The sequence below is a fragment of the Carassius auratus genome, chromosome 32 (assembly GCF_003368295.1).
Source record: "Carassius auratus strain Wakin chromosome 32, ASM336829v1, whole genome shotgun sequence".
Lineage (NCBI taxonomy): Eukaryota > Metazoa > Chordata > Actinopteri > Cypriniformes > Cyprinidae > Carassius > Carassius auratus.
In genome coordinates, this window is record NC_039274.1 from 30,797,597 (window position 1) to 30,815,139 (window position 17,543).

A 17,543-nucleotide genomic window follows, 5' to 3' on the forward strand; every position below is an offset into this window, starting at 1 on the left:
GAAGTCTGTTGACTCAGTCTTAACAAAAATTACAACAACAGATGTTAAAACAGCTGCTCAGCAGTTCACAAGACTTCACAGTTTACACCAATGATAACACCACAGCTTGTTTACCCTTTCCCTGGCAACTGAACAGAAGTTAATCTGACTGATGGCCTACATCTTGTCCACATGTCCAGACTTCTATCACAGGATGGTTTTACCATGATGAGAGAAGGCGAACTCTTGTGTGCCACAATGGGCTACTGGGCCGGTTAATAAAAAAAATAAGCCATTTCAGTGTGCACAGTCTGAATGTAATGCAATCGCAAAGGATAAACCAACACATGGAGAACTGTCTGGATTGATCACTCGACACATTCCAGGAAAAGGCACATGTCTGCTTTGTCCATTAACATTGTAATATAAGACTCACACACAACATTCACTAATTTTGTATACTAATTTCAAACCATATTGATTTTTGTGGGCATTTAATTGTGCATGCTCATTTATCCTATTTTAAGAGAGCATGACATTACAGCAAAGGAAAAGTTCATCTTTACAAAAACTAAAAATTTATTAACACTGATAAATGTTTATATAATGATGTGATGACTAAATTCACTTGTGGCATTAGAAAGCTTCATTTTAGTTTTACTGTATTATTTTCTTATTTATTTAGACAAAAAAAAGAGAATTTTAGTATCAGCCAACGCATTAAAATCAGTGCATCCCTAATATATACAGTATACAGTGCTAAATCCCAGAAAAAAAAATGTTTGTACAAAATAGTTTTGAGTTTGTACAGTCAAAGGTAGACACTGCTATTTTTTTGAACACACCCCTTTCAACTAATTGCCCAATTGCACAGCCTTAAGAGCGTGCATATCATGAATGCTGGGTCTCATTTGTTTTCTGAGAATCTACTGAACCTACTGGTAACTTGTTTGCCACGTAGCAATAAAAAAAATATACGAAAAACCTTGATTATTCTGGTTAGTCACATTGTACTGCTATTATTTTGAACAATACAGTACATGTACTGTACAGAAATCCAAACTGTGCACACTTTCTTAATAAAACACAACAAAGAAGGCCGTAAACTTTTTTTTAAAAACATGTTATACACTAACACCACACAGTGGGGTTGTCATGTTGAGAGTTTTGGAATCTGAAAGGTCTTAAGAGTTTTGTTCCTCATATGTGGAAAGTCAGAAGGGGAGGGGGAAGGGGGAGGTCTTGGAAATGTAAGGAATGTCCATTGTTTTGGCATTGAGTCTCCTTTGTTCTTTCTTGTTCCTTAGCGCAGCTGGCAGGGTCTGACCGAAGACTGCTTTTTCTAGAAGCTTCCCGAGTTTGCTGTCTCTGTCCTTCAGAACTCTCCCCCACGGCCTCTCCAAACCACAAGATCGTAAACTCATAGAGTGCAGTGCAACTGGGGTTTCTCCCAAAGAGACCAGGCAACCTTTGATAAATGATGACTGAAGTGGCTCTACACACTTTATTTCCTCATGAGAGCAGTGGTGCTTACAGCTTTAATATTAGCCTTTGGCCAGTTGGCTTCGTACAGTAGATTACAGGCACTGGTTCCTGTAATGTGAATTGCACATGGCTAAATGTGTCATTTATTAACTTCTCTTTTTCTATTTAAACTCTAACAAAAATGCTAAGACATGGAAAATTGGTAATGATCAAATGTAATGTGTGTAATGTGTTTTTTCCCCTTATCCCAATAGTGTGAACACTGTGGTACTTTCAAAATATTCTTATTTGACTGAGCAGCCCTACATGGGCATGTCACTTTCTGGCTCAACCAAAGCGCAAGGCACTCTGGGGTGGTATATTGAAGGGAATGTTGAAAATTCTACCATCATTTATTCATTTTGTTCCAAGACTTTCTTCTATGGAAAACAAAAGATGATACTTTGAAGGATGCTGGGGTCCAAACAACATTAGACCCCAATGGGTTTCATTGTATGGACAAGAAAAGGTGTTCTTCAATATCTTAACTGTCCCAAATTTGGGTAATTATTTTTTCAATTGCCTTTGGTACCACTTGAAGGTCAGAAATTGCACAAAGCACTTAAGGTTAATGCCGTTATGTATGGATGATCTAGTGCAATAGTTTTCTCTGGCAAATGGTGAAGAACCAATGTGCCAATTCCTCAATAAATCCAGACGGATATGCCAAACCAAGACAGCGACACATCCCTCCATCACATGGCTTTCCTGTGAAGACCTACCCTTCCTTTAAGTCTGAACATGTGTGTTTGTGAATCTGAATATCTTTAAACTACATACATACAGTCCAAATATGGACTGCATTTCAAACTTGACCTGAGACAGGGACAAAATACACATTTCAAAACAGTCCTTCCGCCCCTGACAATGGTGATTTGCTGTAAATAAACATTTCTGTCCCATGGTTCCCAGCCCAGCTCCTAAAGCTGCTATTACAGTCAGCATGTATAACAGGAAATGGGAGTAGGAACTAGGAGGAACCAGACATCCAGAAATTTCAGAAACACACTGTTCTCTGTAACAAGCTGGGCACCACTCCTCCAGGCAGAGCACATCAGGTTTAGATAACCTCGATAGATCAAGTGTATTTTTATACTTGTAGTATTTATTACTTACAGTTTTTTTCAATCGCTAACAAGCGCTTAACCATACTTCAGATACTTTTTCTAAACTCTTAACACAGACTCACACCTACAAAACACAATTGGCCAAATGGATAATTTCCTTCTCAAAAACACATTTTGTTAAATATATACTAAATCTTCATTTCAAAATAGAACACATCTTTCTCTGCACACACCAACTTTACCAAAACACTGGAAATCTGACTCAAAATTAAATTATTCTGTCAAAGAATAACACTTGTTTTCACCTCAAAAGGTACATGCAGTCAATCAAAGTACACCAGGTTTCAAAATACTGGCTATTGTTGACATTACAAAAACTGCATAGACTTTTCAGTCTCAGTTTTACAGGTATTTGCTTGCAGAACATGCAATTCACTGTTTTACACTGAATTTCCTGGTTAGGAACTGCATGTCCAAATGTACAGTAATGTTCACATTCAAGCATTCCAGTAAAAAGCTATTTTTTTTCCTTTACTGTTTACTGCAAGAGGTACAGTAGAAACACGGTATGATAGAACAGAAAAGGTTTGACAGTATTGCTTACAGTGAACAAAATATCCATAAAACACATAAGAGCATTCTGAATAAAAAAACAACAACAGCGAAAAGGCCAAAATAAAAAAAGGGGGAGGGGGGGGGTTAAAATAAAAACAATCTCTCACTGCTCCTCTCACTGCTCCTGCTCCTCTCACTGCTCCTGCTCCTGCTCCTCTCACTGCATCTCTCACTGCTCCTCTCATTGCTCCTCTCACTGCTCCTGCTCCTCTCACTGCTCCTGCTCCTGCTCCTCTCACTGCATCTCTCACTGCTCCTGCTCCTCTCACTGTTCCTGCTCCTCTCACTGCATCTCTCACTGCTCCTGCTCCTCTCACTGCTCCTCTCACTGCTCCTCTCACTGCTCCTGCTCCTCTCACTGCTCCTGCTCCTCTCACTGCTCTTGCACCTCTCACTGCATATCTCACTGGGCCTGCTCTTCTCCCTGGGCCCCTTGCTCTTACTCTTCCTCGTCCATACATTACAGTGTTTGTCTTTTCTGTTTCCAAAAATATCACTCTTCAAAGTCCTCCCTTTATTGTATAAGTGTCAATGTAATAGAAAAAAATAACCCCTGCCATTGAGTCTAAGCCAGATTGGAATCAGTTGTGGTTGGCCCAATTTACACAAAATAAATCAGCTAAGATATATTGTTTTTGAACTGATATCATTGCAGAAGCAGATGTTTTTATACTGTATCTAAGGTTTGGAACATTGTTTTTGCTATTGTGGGATGTTGTGTGTTAACATTTGTAAATACTACCAAACCGATCCATAATTTTGTTGGGAGGTATAGCTTGTCTGTTCAGAAAATGTAAGCATTGTGGAAATGTGTTCAATGACTCCATATTGTGTGAAAACGACATGAAATGTGTGAATGGTATGGCCACAATATACAGATGCTGTGCTAATTGTGTTTAGAGTTTTGAAAATGTGACAACTGCTTGGACAAATGCTTGTTAGCGACTGAAAAAAACTGTAAATGAACTAGACATGTACGCAACTCAAAAGGTGAAGACGCAAACACTGAACTAACATGTGCAATTAAAGGTTTGGGTCCAGTGAACAACGTGCATGAAATCTGCATTCCAGACAGCTGCTGCTGAACAATAGAAAGTGTGTGTGTGGGAAAACAATACAGTGTGTCTCTGGACATGGCACACCACAAACATCCTTCAACTGTACAGCACGTTCAGCACTCCTTCACATTCACAAAGAGAAGCTGGGGCACCTCAGCAAGCCTAAAGGGGGGACCCAATAAAAGTCTTACATGTTAAAATGTAATTATATTAAATTCATTTTAATTAAAATGCTAAATACAACAACAACAACATAAAACTGATATCACATTATTGTTATTTATTTTTATTACAAAAGAAGGACCAGAGGTACATTTTATCATCAGGTATGAGTTTCTTTGAATATTGTCTTGTACAAAGGTGGGGTGGGGTGGGGGGGATTGGAGTCAAAATGGTTGAGAACTACTCTTACACAATATTTATGTATGCGGTGTATTTTTATACTTATTAGAATACTGTGAAGTTAGATCAGATGTTCCACCCTGCAAAAACTAAATTTCTTGTCAATATCTAATGATTGACAGGGAGACTGGCATTAAACACACACACACACACGCACACACAGAGACAAACATCTCTATTTTGGTGCAACTGAATAGTCATACATTCCTTGTCCTTTAAATGGAGGTGGAAATGAGCCCTGCGTGATGCATGTGACCTTTGCGGTGTGTTCCAAAGAGGAAAACACACACACAAACACACTATTACAAAAACCACACATTTACAGTGATACTTAATTCCACTCATGCAGCTATAAGAATCTCTTTTTCACACAAAAAATAACCACAGAAAACTCATACAACTGTTCACCTTTTTAGAGGTTGCAAAATGGTAAATTTTGTGTTTTTTTTGCTAAAGGTTAAAGGAGAGGAACCGTGACTATGAAAAGTCAGCAAAGCTGTTTGAATGCTCTCATAATACAGACCCCTGATTTAAAACATGGTGGCAACTGCACTGGCCTTAAATGACACTGCTCTGCCTACGTTAGATTGATTGCAAAGTATGAATAAACATGCAGTCTAACAAAGCCAACGTATCAGCTTAATACAAAAACAGGCTGCATGTAAAAAGACAAAATATACAGCGACAGTCTATCAACACAGAACAGAAAAATCGAATGCCTTGAAGGCATAGTCCCATGTCCCGATGCTGTAACTAAACCACAAACAAAAGAATACAAAACACACACAAAGAGAGTAGCATGTACTACCTAGAAAACCACAGCAAGAGGGAAACCACAGGCAGGGTAATAACACTAAGACTGCAAAGTTTCTGACTTGCCGCCAAATAAACGGATGTGAAAAGAAAGGGATTTTTTTCCATCTCTACACCACTCTCTTCACTCCTGAACCTCTGACTCTGTGGCTAGCTTCTGCAGGGCTGGTGTTTGGATGGCTATCCTAAACCTGGAGGTTTAAAAGTTAGTCTTTGACTAAAAGCATTTTAACAGTCCGAGACTGTTATTTTCAAATCTCGTACCTTAAGCGCACTCAAGTAGGTTATGTTTTGTGAAAACTCTCGTGAGAATTTGTGTGTTTTGAGAATCTTCTGAGTGCGGGGTTGGGCAAAAATAAACAGCATGTTAAATTCATTTATTTTTCTTCAGATAAGATAAATACAGAATGTCAAGAGCTAAGAGGATGTTGAGAGATTGAGAATGAGGGTAAAGTTTATAAAATGAGGTCATAGAAGTTTAACAATATTGAACCTATAGAGATTACAGAATGTTGACTGGTTTAAAAATGACACTTTTTTTAGAGCTATATAGAATAAGGTTACAGAGCCTACATCATTTTAAGAAGCTACAGAATAAGGTTATAGAATGTTGAGAGGTTTAAAATGATAAACTCTTGAGATAATATATAATGAGATTAAACAGAGAATGAGATTAGAAAATATTGAGACGCTAGAATGAGGTTTCAGAATATTTAATATAGAAAATGAGGTTATAAAAGGTTTAGAATATTGAAATAGAATACTGAGCAGGAAGAAGGGAGGACAGTATAAATGATGAAAGAGGGAGGCATGTGGGATACTGTACACTCAGCTGTCTGGCCTCAACACACTGGAATGTGCTGGACTCAGCTGACTGGACGTCCAGTCCAGACTCAATAACAACACACACAGCACCTCATTTACCCTGCACACACATAAAGCTAGCAATAAAAGGTAAACATTTATCACAAACTGCATGCAAATTCATCAGTAAAATACTTCAAATGCTTGTGAGTGTGCGTATGTGTTGGTTAGAGGCCTCGTCTGCACCTCTGCACACAGCCACAGTGAGGCGCTATCACAAGATGCTTCGCCTGTCCACATGCCTGGAAAGGGAAAAAACCCTAACACTTACCTGGATACAGCCTAAAAACTTATTTCCTGATAACTAGGAGTTATACTGACATCCGAAGATCTGATCCTACATCAGGCCACTCTGAGTGAGTCAAACAGGGTTGTGTCGGTCAATTTTGTCAGTCACGGGTGACGAAACTCTCTTGTCTGCCAAACTCAGCTGATGTCAACTCACATCACGCCAGCTAAAATAAACACCAGACACATAATCAGAAGCTACTGGTGGATTTCACCATTGTGCAGATGCTCTCCCTCAGTGAAACGCTGTATATCCTGGTCCCATCATCCAGATGTGAGGTTTCAAATCAAAATAACCGTTTCACTATAAAGGTGTGATCACATTAGTGAAATCTGGCTACATTTTTCAGGCAAATAAGGCTAGCTGTCTACTGTCAATAGTGTAGCGATGTGCAGTATGAAGCACAGCTCACACCGAAGTCACTTTCAAACCAACGCAGCAAATCCGCAAGACAAATTGAACCCAATGATAAATCTGCATAGGGAAATATCTCACCCTCAGACATATGTTAGAGTAAAAGTTGCAATATCTTTGAATCTCCTCACACAAGTACTTGCCAATGCAGGGGTCTATTGCTTTTGCTGTCAGTGGTTCGTTGCTGTTCTTGTTCGGTCTCATCCATTTTTTTTCCAACTGTGAAACAATGGCCCGGGCATTTTGCATAAAAAAAATGAACCCGATGTGAAGTCTGTGAAGTGTAATCTTTTGTCTACAAGAATTCGCCAAACAACTGTTAATGTTACTGCACTTTAAGTCAGCGTATGTGTTTGTATGTCTGCATACCTTCGGACGACGATTTTGAGAACCCTGTAAGAGCCTTTGATGAGGATGAGAGCTTCTTGCCGCGAGCCGTAGAGAGCAGAGCCGTTAATGTTCACCAGTTCATCCCCAACTCTCAACTTCTTACACTGAGCTGCCTTTCCTCCCTCTTCTATCTGTAGGAAAGAGAGAGAGAGAAACAGGTTAAGGTTGAATATTATATTTATATATGCGTCATATACATTCAAAGACTCCATAGAGGAAGAAAACTGAGGTCGTCTGTAGATAAAGGCCATATTATAACAGATTCTATTCTTCTGTCAAAGAGGACTTAAAAGTTGAATGCTTAAATCAGAGAAGCATGTTAACCCACACAGCCTTGTCCATTTCACTTCGTAATAACTTAGGACAGGTGAATCAGGGGTCAAATACACATACAGTGTATGTACAATGCCATTCATCAAATATGCAAACAGACACAAAATACCAAGTTCTTCCATCAGGGACCCTCCTACATAAAATAACACAAAGGGTCAAAGATCGGCTCCAAAGCCACGTAATTCCCATACACAAAATATTAGCCTAGCCAAAAAATACACAATCACACTTTCACTCAGTCACGCACATAAATCTCAGCTTCCAACATTAACACACACACCTTTCATGTTTTGCAGGCACATACATTACAACAGAGTATCATATTCATTTTTAGGTCTTACATTAGAGCCCACTTCTCTTTAAACAAATCCTACCATCAAAACACACAGCTAATGTCATAAAGCTTTCAAACTGAAGGCACATTTCTCCTCTTAGCAGCTACTGAACTAGGGTATTGAAACTAATAGGTCTGTAGCCCATATTCGGCCCCAGAAATACTATACTGTAGGTGTATAGTATACTATAAATAAACTGAGTATTTTCTTTTTATAAAATGCCTTAAATTATAAAATGGTTCATTATGAAATCCAATTTAATTTAAAATAGTAAATTGTAGTTAATAGACAGTAGTTTAAAAATGGTGCTTGCAACGCCAAAGTAATGGTTTTGAGTCCCAGGGAATGCTTGAATGCACTTTGGATAAAAGTATCTGCCAAATGCATACATGTAAAACTAAATAAGAAATCGTAAAAGCTTACTTATATAAATCACAAAGACTGTGTTAAATATATTTATAGTGCATTTTCACAGTATTTTTTGATAAGTTCAGCATTCAACGTGATGTAAAATCTGGCTATGTTTTTCTTTATTTTGCAGCAGAATCATGAACGCACTCAAGAGTAAAAAAATAAAAACACACATCGGATACACATGCGATCATTTTGCAACAAGTGAGCCCCTGTGTCTAAACAATGAAACCAAATCTTTCTCGAGCATGTTCACACACTTTACCATTTTGTAAGACTCATCCAATGCCAACTGCCGCCTGGATTGTAGAGTAAACATATGCACATGTGTTGTGTGTGAATGTGCGTATGTGGTGAGCATTGCAGGAATATTATTGTGTGGTTTTCTAGGAGATCAAAGACAGAACTTGTCCAGAGGGGGATAAAGGAAATATTCATGCGGCCGGAATAAAATGCTCGGTGGGGGATAGTGAGTGTCGGGATGTGAGTTCATACTTCACAAAATATTCAGATTTTGTCTCATAAGCAAGTCCAGACAGGGTCTGGAGACTTTTTTGTATTTTCTGTGCTGATCGTGGGAGAAAATCTGCAGGAATCTGTGAAATGAATTTAGACGGGATAAAATGTTTAAACAGACCTGACAATACCCAGTAGCTGAATACATAATCAAATCAGATCAACATATTTAATAACCCCAATATGTAAGAAAAACGTTGTCCATGATGGACATTCTTATTCTGTGACGACCTGCAAAAACCTGTCAACTCAAGTGAACTGAAAGAGCAAGCACTTCAGAGACCAGAGATATTTTTAGGACACAGAAGGAAACAGAAAAGAAGAGATGGTCAAGACATTCAAGTGGTGGGAGATGCAATGGGGGGGTGGGGGGTGAATGATATTTTGGGAGAATTTTTTTGTTTTGGAACTATAATAATTATACATTTTACATTAATTTTTTGGGCTGGTTTAGGCCTTTCATGAGCCCCTTTCACACTGCACATTGGTCCCGGACAATTGCTGGGTTCAGTCCTGGAATGAGCTCTGTGTGAACAAAAGTCAGAACCAATGCCGTAAAGGCTTTGTCGTAGTGATGATTTACCGGGGGTTTTGAAGGCAGATCAATGGTCGTGATTAAAAAATATGTGCAAACTGTGATGAAGCGGAGATCAGGCAGCTCCTCACTATCCCTGATGAAGCAGAGATCGTAAGCCAGTTTAAGTGAAAGTTAACGTGCCTAGCATTTTCGACTCGTTCATTGCACGTCACATCCTGATGTCACATGTCATTACAGAACCTTTACGGGTTGTGTGTGAACGCACGCACAGAGTTCGGTAAATCACTGGCAGTTAGGGGTGTGACGGTTAGTACATAACCGTGAGACCGGCGGTTATAGTTGAACACCGTCATTAGAACTCTATAACCGCCAAAACAGTGTCATTAAAATATTTTTTACAAACATGTTTTAACAAAAATAATTTTCATTTTTTAGATAGGATCATAAGATGCGCAATATATCAGGAGACATGGTTTTTACCACTTAATGAAGTTTTGTAAATCGTCAGACATGATATTTACCACTTCATTAAATTTTGCTTTGTAGAAAACCTTTCTTAAAAACGAATTTCGTTTTGTCCAAATTTTATCTTAATTTTAATAAATGTTTCATCAACCAATTGCATGTATTTTAATAAATAAAAAGCAAATATAGCAGACAATGATAACCGTGACATGGAAGCACCAGCGCGCCGCGTTCACTTGCACTGCACTGTGACCTAGAGCGCATCTCATCGTAAATGAAACTCAGCGTAGGCCTATGCCTCATACATTAGCATTAAATATCTTTGCTGCATCCTTTCTAGAACAGACGGGTGCGGCTTTGAAATTTGCTCAAAAAACTTTGGCACGGATGATGAGTTTTGTGACACATCTCCTTAATAAACGGAGGTCTGAAATCTCTGCCCCTTTACCGATCAGAGCGCGCACTGACACGGAGTTAACCCGCTATCTCCAAGAACAACCAACTGACTCTACGGCAGATCCACTAGCATGAGGCTTGCAGTCTTTCTCCTGTACTCTGGTGGTTTAAGATGCAGAATAGCTGGTTATATGTAATGGAAACATTATTCCGATGTATGGTCACAATTACAGCCTCGCTGAGGACATTGCTCTTTCTCGCTCCATCCTTCCTTCCCATCTGCTCCAAACAGACACTATAAATCAGCATACTCAAAGCCCTTCAGCCTGGACCACAGGGGCTTCATCTCAATACATGCAACACAGATGACACTAGTCGAATAACTCTTTTTCCACTTGGTTTTCAACTGACTGGACGTGTGTTTCATCTCAGAGACCTGAATTGCGCTGTGCTGTAAATCCAATAAACCTTCTCTGGGAGTCTAAATGAGACTGGTGTACAATATGTTCTCCAGGTGGATTGGTGCAGGAGAGCAGTAATGTAGCCTGACCTTCCATTAGTTCATTAAACTCAAAACAAACAGTCTTTTTCCACCCTAAAATCCAATCTGCTGCACATACTTCATTGGAAAAAGCCCGGTAACCCTCATAGCAGGTATGTTTTATGGCAGGATACGTAACATTGTTGCACAAAGAGAACAAATTTGCATAGTTGGCAGGCATACCCGAGTGCCCCCTTGGCAATAAAACAAACTCACACACACACACACCGTCTTACCTCATAAGCTGCCAAAGTGCTCAGAACTTCCACAACTCCCTGCGAGGAAGACCGGGCAACCAAAATCAAATGAGAGGGAAGAAGTTAAAAGAGTGTTCACTTGCTGTCCTCCACTAAATCTTTTTAACAGGTACCCGGGGCCATGATGTAATGGCACTGCATCTGTGCATGTTCACTCTCATCTCTCGTTGGATTATTTAGAAGAACTTTTGTCAAACTGTTGGCGTCAGCTGGTGCACACCACATAGACCTCACCTCACCTCTATCCCTCGCTCTCTCTCGCTCTCCTTCCTGTATGCCCACCCAGTAGTCTCATTCTCCCACTCTTTCTTTCCTTTCCTTTGAGCTCATGTTCTCCTTCAATGCTTGATAAAAATAACTGCAGGCACACCTATGTTCCATCAGACCTGTGCATGTGTGTTTATTGCGTGTGCACGAGTGCTTGTTTGGCTTGGGCATGGGCACTGACTCGCTCCCTGGTGATCGTGAAATAAAGTTCACAAAGGGAGCTTTATATAGGGTTGAACAGTCCTACATGACAAATCCCTTTTTTGTCTCCCCATTCCTTTAATCTCCCTTAGGAGCAACCACTGCTTACATGCCACGCGAAGAATAAGAATTTCCATATCCATTCTTCAAACATGACCTGGTGTAAAAAATACAATGGAGGAGGTGAATGTTAGGGGAACTTTCTGCCTGAGACTTCTGTGTTTATAAAAACAGCCGAGATGAGTAGTGAGGGCAGAGACTAGAGCAAACAAACGGCACCACTGTGACTACTTTCCAGTCACTCCTTTTCGAGATAAAACATGGTCTGAGACTCTGAGTTTAAGCTAGAGGAGGCGAGAAACACCTTAAATTACAAGAGGCTTGACTTGAAAATGATAGATTAGCTTCAATACAATAACGGCTTTGAGTGACTATTCCTAGTTATACTGGCAGTGTAACAAAAAATGCATTTGCATTCCCAGGCTCAGAGACCACAGGAGGGAGGGGTGTCCGTTTGTGTGATGGAGAAAACTAGTCTTCACCTCTCCCTGTACAATATGATTGCTAAATTCAGCACAAATGTGAGTTGAGTCAGCACTCCACACTGCATACAATCCAGTATTAAACAGGTAAACACCCAATAAGACCTCTCTAGTACTGTGTTATTACAGTTATTTTGTTCTTTAGCAAATTTATTTTTTAACAAATTAAAATGCATATATTTCCCCACTATCATACAGAGGTCCACTGCTGGCCATTTCGTTTTTTACTATATTAACTTGCATAATGCATGCAAAAAAACCAACAACAACATTCTCATGCGACAGACTTTGTTCTACATTATCTTTGGTTATAGTGGTAAACAAAGCGAGAGGTTTACCTGAGTCAACACATCAGTTCTCATAATCATCACGTTAATCAGAGTATGTGCATTAAAACCAATCTGCAACAAGTAGAGAGTGTATATGGACCGAGGGCCTCGGCAGCAGTGAAGAATGGGCTCCCTGTCTCCCAGTCCCAGCATCGGCCCTTGCGGCATGAGGTCACCTCCTCTATCACTCTATAAATAACAGGGCGTTGCTTTTTGGCAGTCTGGCTCACTGCCCGCCATTGTGCCACAGCTGGCCAGTAGAACAGTCCGTCTGAGCTGCCTAGAGACCAGAAGGCTCTTACCAAGTATCACCAATCCCACAATAAGAAAAGGAACATGGGGAACCCAAGGAACACAGTTGCCCATTTTAGAGGAAGCAGTTGCATACTGGCTACAAAAAGAGAAAGAGTGACTATAAGAGAGAGATAATAGAGTGCAGAACAGACATATCAAGCTCCATTTTATGACATTATGTTCCATAAATGTGGAATAAGTAATTCACGTTGACTGACACTAATCTGGGAGTGTTTAGCCTTTGAATAAACCCATTTGTAACAGAACCTGCCATAACATTTTTCACAAGACCTACAATATATGTTTGAGTACTGCCATTTTCCAGCACTAATTCACAAATTTTTCCAGTGGGACCTTTAGAAGAGGAGGGTTGTACAAGAACACTACTTTAAAACAAGTACTGCTTTATCAATGCCTTTAATGGTTTCCTCAGTCAGAAAACCACGAACAGAGATCAGCCCACAAACATTCCCAGAGCTGATCTGAGACTCTGTACTATATATGCTGTGCCAAAAAATGCCATACATTATATTATATAGTACATACGCCTCTAACTCTAGCTCTAACAGCAGATTTGAAGCAATGAAGAAACTCCGAAACCCACTTTTTTGCTCTACCCTTATTGTGATGGAAAAAACAACAGACATAACAGCAACTGGAGCAAGGAAAGACAGTTGAAAACAAGTCACATGTATGTGTGGGAATGCATAAGCACCAAAAAAAAAAAAAAAAGAAAGAAAAAAAATCCACTGAGGAGGACAGAGAAGGGTCTATATTCATACTAAAGTTTCGGAATAAACACTTATCCTGAGCTATTATAGCATGAAGGAAAACTAAAAACATGCCATGTATTTAGCATTAGACGCATTTTTTTTGCATGAAACTTAATAATGTTCCCAACTGGCTCACTGCATAGCAATTTTCCCCTAAATGTGTTTATACATATTCAATATTAAGATTAGTACAAAATTCCAAAATCTAGGGGGAATGCTAATTAGTACATACATTCAAAAAAACACAAATATACTCTGACGCACATAGAGTATACTGTACATACACAAACAGACAGCTATCCCTGGCTTCACTTTCATTCCACATCAATCAAAAGCAGAGTCGTTGGGTCACTCTGGAAACCCCAGAGTGCCCAGAATCCGCCAGTGGCCTCCACAAGACGAGGCCTAACAGCTACCATTCCCACCCAAATCCACTTCAAGAAACTTCCCCTCTCGTTCCTGGAATCTTAAAGGATTTTGCCTTGTTGGTGCGTTTCCTCGTGCCATCGACTTTTTATACATGATTGTAATTTTGTGAACGTTTACTGAATATTCTGTAAAACAATTTAAACAGTTTTAAATGCATGTTTCATTTGCCATCATCAACTTAAAATTGTGACAAATTTTTACGTCATTTTGCTGAGCATCAGCTTAACATAGTACCTTTTCATTAATGGAGGCATTTGAGCTACACAACAGGGACTGATGAGCAGTTGTATTCAAAGCTCTGTAAACTGGTGGTCAGTGAATGCATTCAAGCACCCAGGCTTGCGTTGCGGTTCTCTGCTGCTCATAAAAGAGAGAAGAATGAGGTTGCGAGCCTTGAGTAACCCCGTCCTCTGCTGCACTACCTTTGTCTACAGTTAGACAAGGATTTGAGCCTCCACTTAACAACTGACTGGCTGACTGACAGATGTATTATCCCCACTGAAGTTCCCTTTATCTATCCTCACACACACACAAACCTGGTTAATCTGGAGTTAAGAAAACACCTCAGCATTACGGCAAAGCAGAAACAAAGCTCCCCCGCCAAGAACAAAGTGCTTATCAGAATGTTTTCTTTCAGTATCGTAGGTCACCGGTGCAGGCTGGGACACCTCTGTCCTTGAGCTGCCCTGATCTCATACACGGGGAGGAGATGGGAGTGAAGGATCTGAACCGCAGGAAGGGAGATTCAGCTCTAATTAAGAGTTAAGACCTTGGGAACACAGACGAACCTGGTAAAGTGACATACTTGGATGCATTCAAGGTCAGAGTGGGTGAGAAGATCGCTGCTGGCTTTTAGCTCCTTCATTTATGAGGAAAGACAGAAGAGTGGGGGAGGAGAGAGAAAGAGAGAGAGAGACCGAGAGAGAAAAGGTGGGTGAGACAGAGTGAGTGAGAGGGTGACAAAGGCTTCATTCAAGGCTCAGGCTGGGGAAAATGAGAGAGCACTACCTCAGTGTTCTGAGCTACGGCTGCGGCCCGACTGAGTCTAAAGTTCCATTGTGCTCCAAGACTTTTAAAGGTGTGACACACAGCCATGGGTCACCACTGCAACTGAATCAACAGCCAGTGACCCATATTCACAGGAGAAGCATTGGTGAACGCAGCCAAAGGCACAAATTAGATACAAAAGAAACGTAGTGGCCAGCAATTATAAATTCATTAGAAGTGCAAATAAAAGGGAATACACCAAGAATCATTTAGTCTGTAACACAGTGTGTGATTTACCGTGCATGTTTTGTTTTTAAAAGGAGACTCACAAGGAAGAAATGCCTTTCTATTGAGAGACATTTTATCACATTCCTCAATTTGTTTGCTTTCTACAGACTTAACCACCAAATGCTGTTTGCATGGACTTCCTTCTCAAATCATTAAACTAGCCAAAAAGGAGTGAGGGAGATGGCCTGATGATTGAAATGAGACTAAAAACAACACTTAATCTGAAAGACAAGACACAAACTAAATGTTAAACATTCACAGAACAGCACTGCAAAGATCACCTCATTACCCTGGCTGCACGATTACAATCATAATGGTCATAAATTAAAAATGTCCCAGCTGAACAAATTGCACACCTAGTATGTGAATCACTACACTTAATGTTTCCAAGAAGCAGTTTAAAGGGTTAGTTCTTCCAAAAATTGAAAAATCTGAAAACATTGTCACCTTAAATATACTTGAGAGCTTTCTCATAGTAGTTGATGATTCAAAAGTCCTGAGATAAGAAACAGTGCACAGCACCATGTTTGAATGTATGTGAACTAGAGATGTAACAATTCACTCAACTCATGATTCAATTCGATTCACGATTTTGATTTGAATAAAATTTTCTCATGAGTCTTATTTTTTTACAAAATAAAAAATTTAAGACATTATACAGTAAATGGAAAGGTGTGGTTTTATTAGGCAATAATTAGGCATCTTTGTGAAATTGAAATAAATCAAAACTAAATTGGATTTTTAAAACGAACGCCAAATCAGACAAGTAAGTTACACGAATAAAATGAATCTCTTAATATGAACAAACTTTGTATGTGATCTTTCCATTTAAATTTAGAGGCAACCACTGGATTTTAATCATGGTCCAAACAAAGATCATACAGCATACGTAGTTTTTAATTTAAATGAGACTGGTTAATTTAGAAATTTGAAGCAAAAACAGAATGAGCTGACTTTTTGGAGCTATTTTTTGAGTTCACCAACACCTCAGTACATATTCACTTTCAATATACATAAAAAGGTTTTTGTTATTGATTACTAAAACTAAAAGAACAAAAAGAACTTGGACTTAAGAAAACTTAACAGCTGTCTTGGCAACAACCTGAAATGACTAAAACTTAAAAATAAAAACAAATTATGGCTAAATAAAAAAAGAAAAAGTTACCATGCACATATTAAAATTACTAATACTAAAATTCAAAATCTAAAAATAAAAGCTAATTCATAGTATTAATAAACACTATAATAGTACATACCGAATACTTAAATAAAGCTGCAGTATTAGCTCTTGGTGCATAAGAAAGATCTGTAAAATTGCAAAGTCTAAAGTCTCAAATCCAAAGAGATATTCTTTATAAAAGATAAGAGTCAACTCACGTCATGATGTGGGAAGATTTGCATAACACTGCCCAAATGTTCACGCAAAGAAAGAAGGTGTCAATTTTATTCTCGCTGTTGCCACTGGCGCCATGTTGTGGAGACAGCCTACAATGCCGGTGTCGGTTTCTTTAAAGGGGGGGTGAAATGCTATTTCATGCATACTGAGTTTTTTACACTGTTAAAGAGTTGGATTTCCATGCTAAACATGGACAAAGTTTTAAAAATTAAGTTGTACGTTTGAAGGAGTATTTCTGTTCCAAAAATACTCCTTCCGGTTTGTCACAAGTTTCGGAAAGTTTTTTTCGAGTATGGCTCTGTGTGACGTTAGATGGAGCAAATTTCCTTATATGGGTCCTAAGGGCGCGTCTGCCGGAAGAGCGTGCGCTCGCTTATAGCAGAGCAGAGAGAGGCTGTGCACAGACTTCACTGATCAGAGCGAGAGCGTCGCGAAATGTCACAAAAGGAGTGTGTTTTTGGTTGCCAGGGCAAGACAACCCTGCACAGATTACCAAAAGAGAAACAGCATTAAGGGACCAGTGGATGGAGTTTATTTTTACAGAGCATCAACGGAGTTGTGCAAGTGTTTGTGTTTGTTCCCCTGCATTTCGAAGATGCTTGTTTTACAAACAAGGCCCAGGTTGACGCTGGATTTGCACATCGTTTATTTCTTAAGGATAATGCAATCCCAACGAAAAAGGGTCACGATCGTGTGTTGGAACCGCAGGCTGTGAGTAAAACTGCTTCAAATATCTCTGTGTTGTTAACTTAGCTATTGGCGTGTAAGCACATCAAGTAAACATCATGCGATGTTGTTATCAAACTGCACTTTCCACATGTACAGCTTAA

The 17,543-nt window shown here is 39.4% G+C and overlaps 1 protein-coding gene across 1 annotated transcript in view; it reads right to left on the reverse strand.

Moving 5' to 3' along the window:
• Positions 1-17,543, reverse strand: part of LOC113052098 (protein Shroom4-like) — a 42,764-nt gene that overhangs the window by 16,723 nt on the left and 8,498 nt on the right. The window contains exon 2 of the mRNA XM_026216418.1: positions 7,395-7,546. Within this exon, the coding sequence (XP_026072203.1) occupies positions 7,395-7,546 (152 nt within the window). The remainder of the gene's footprint in view (positions 1-7,394; positions 7,547-17,543) is intronic.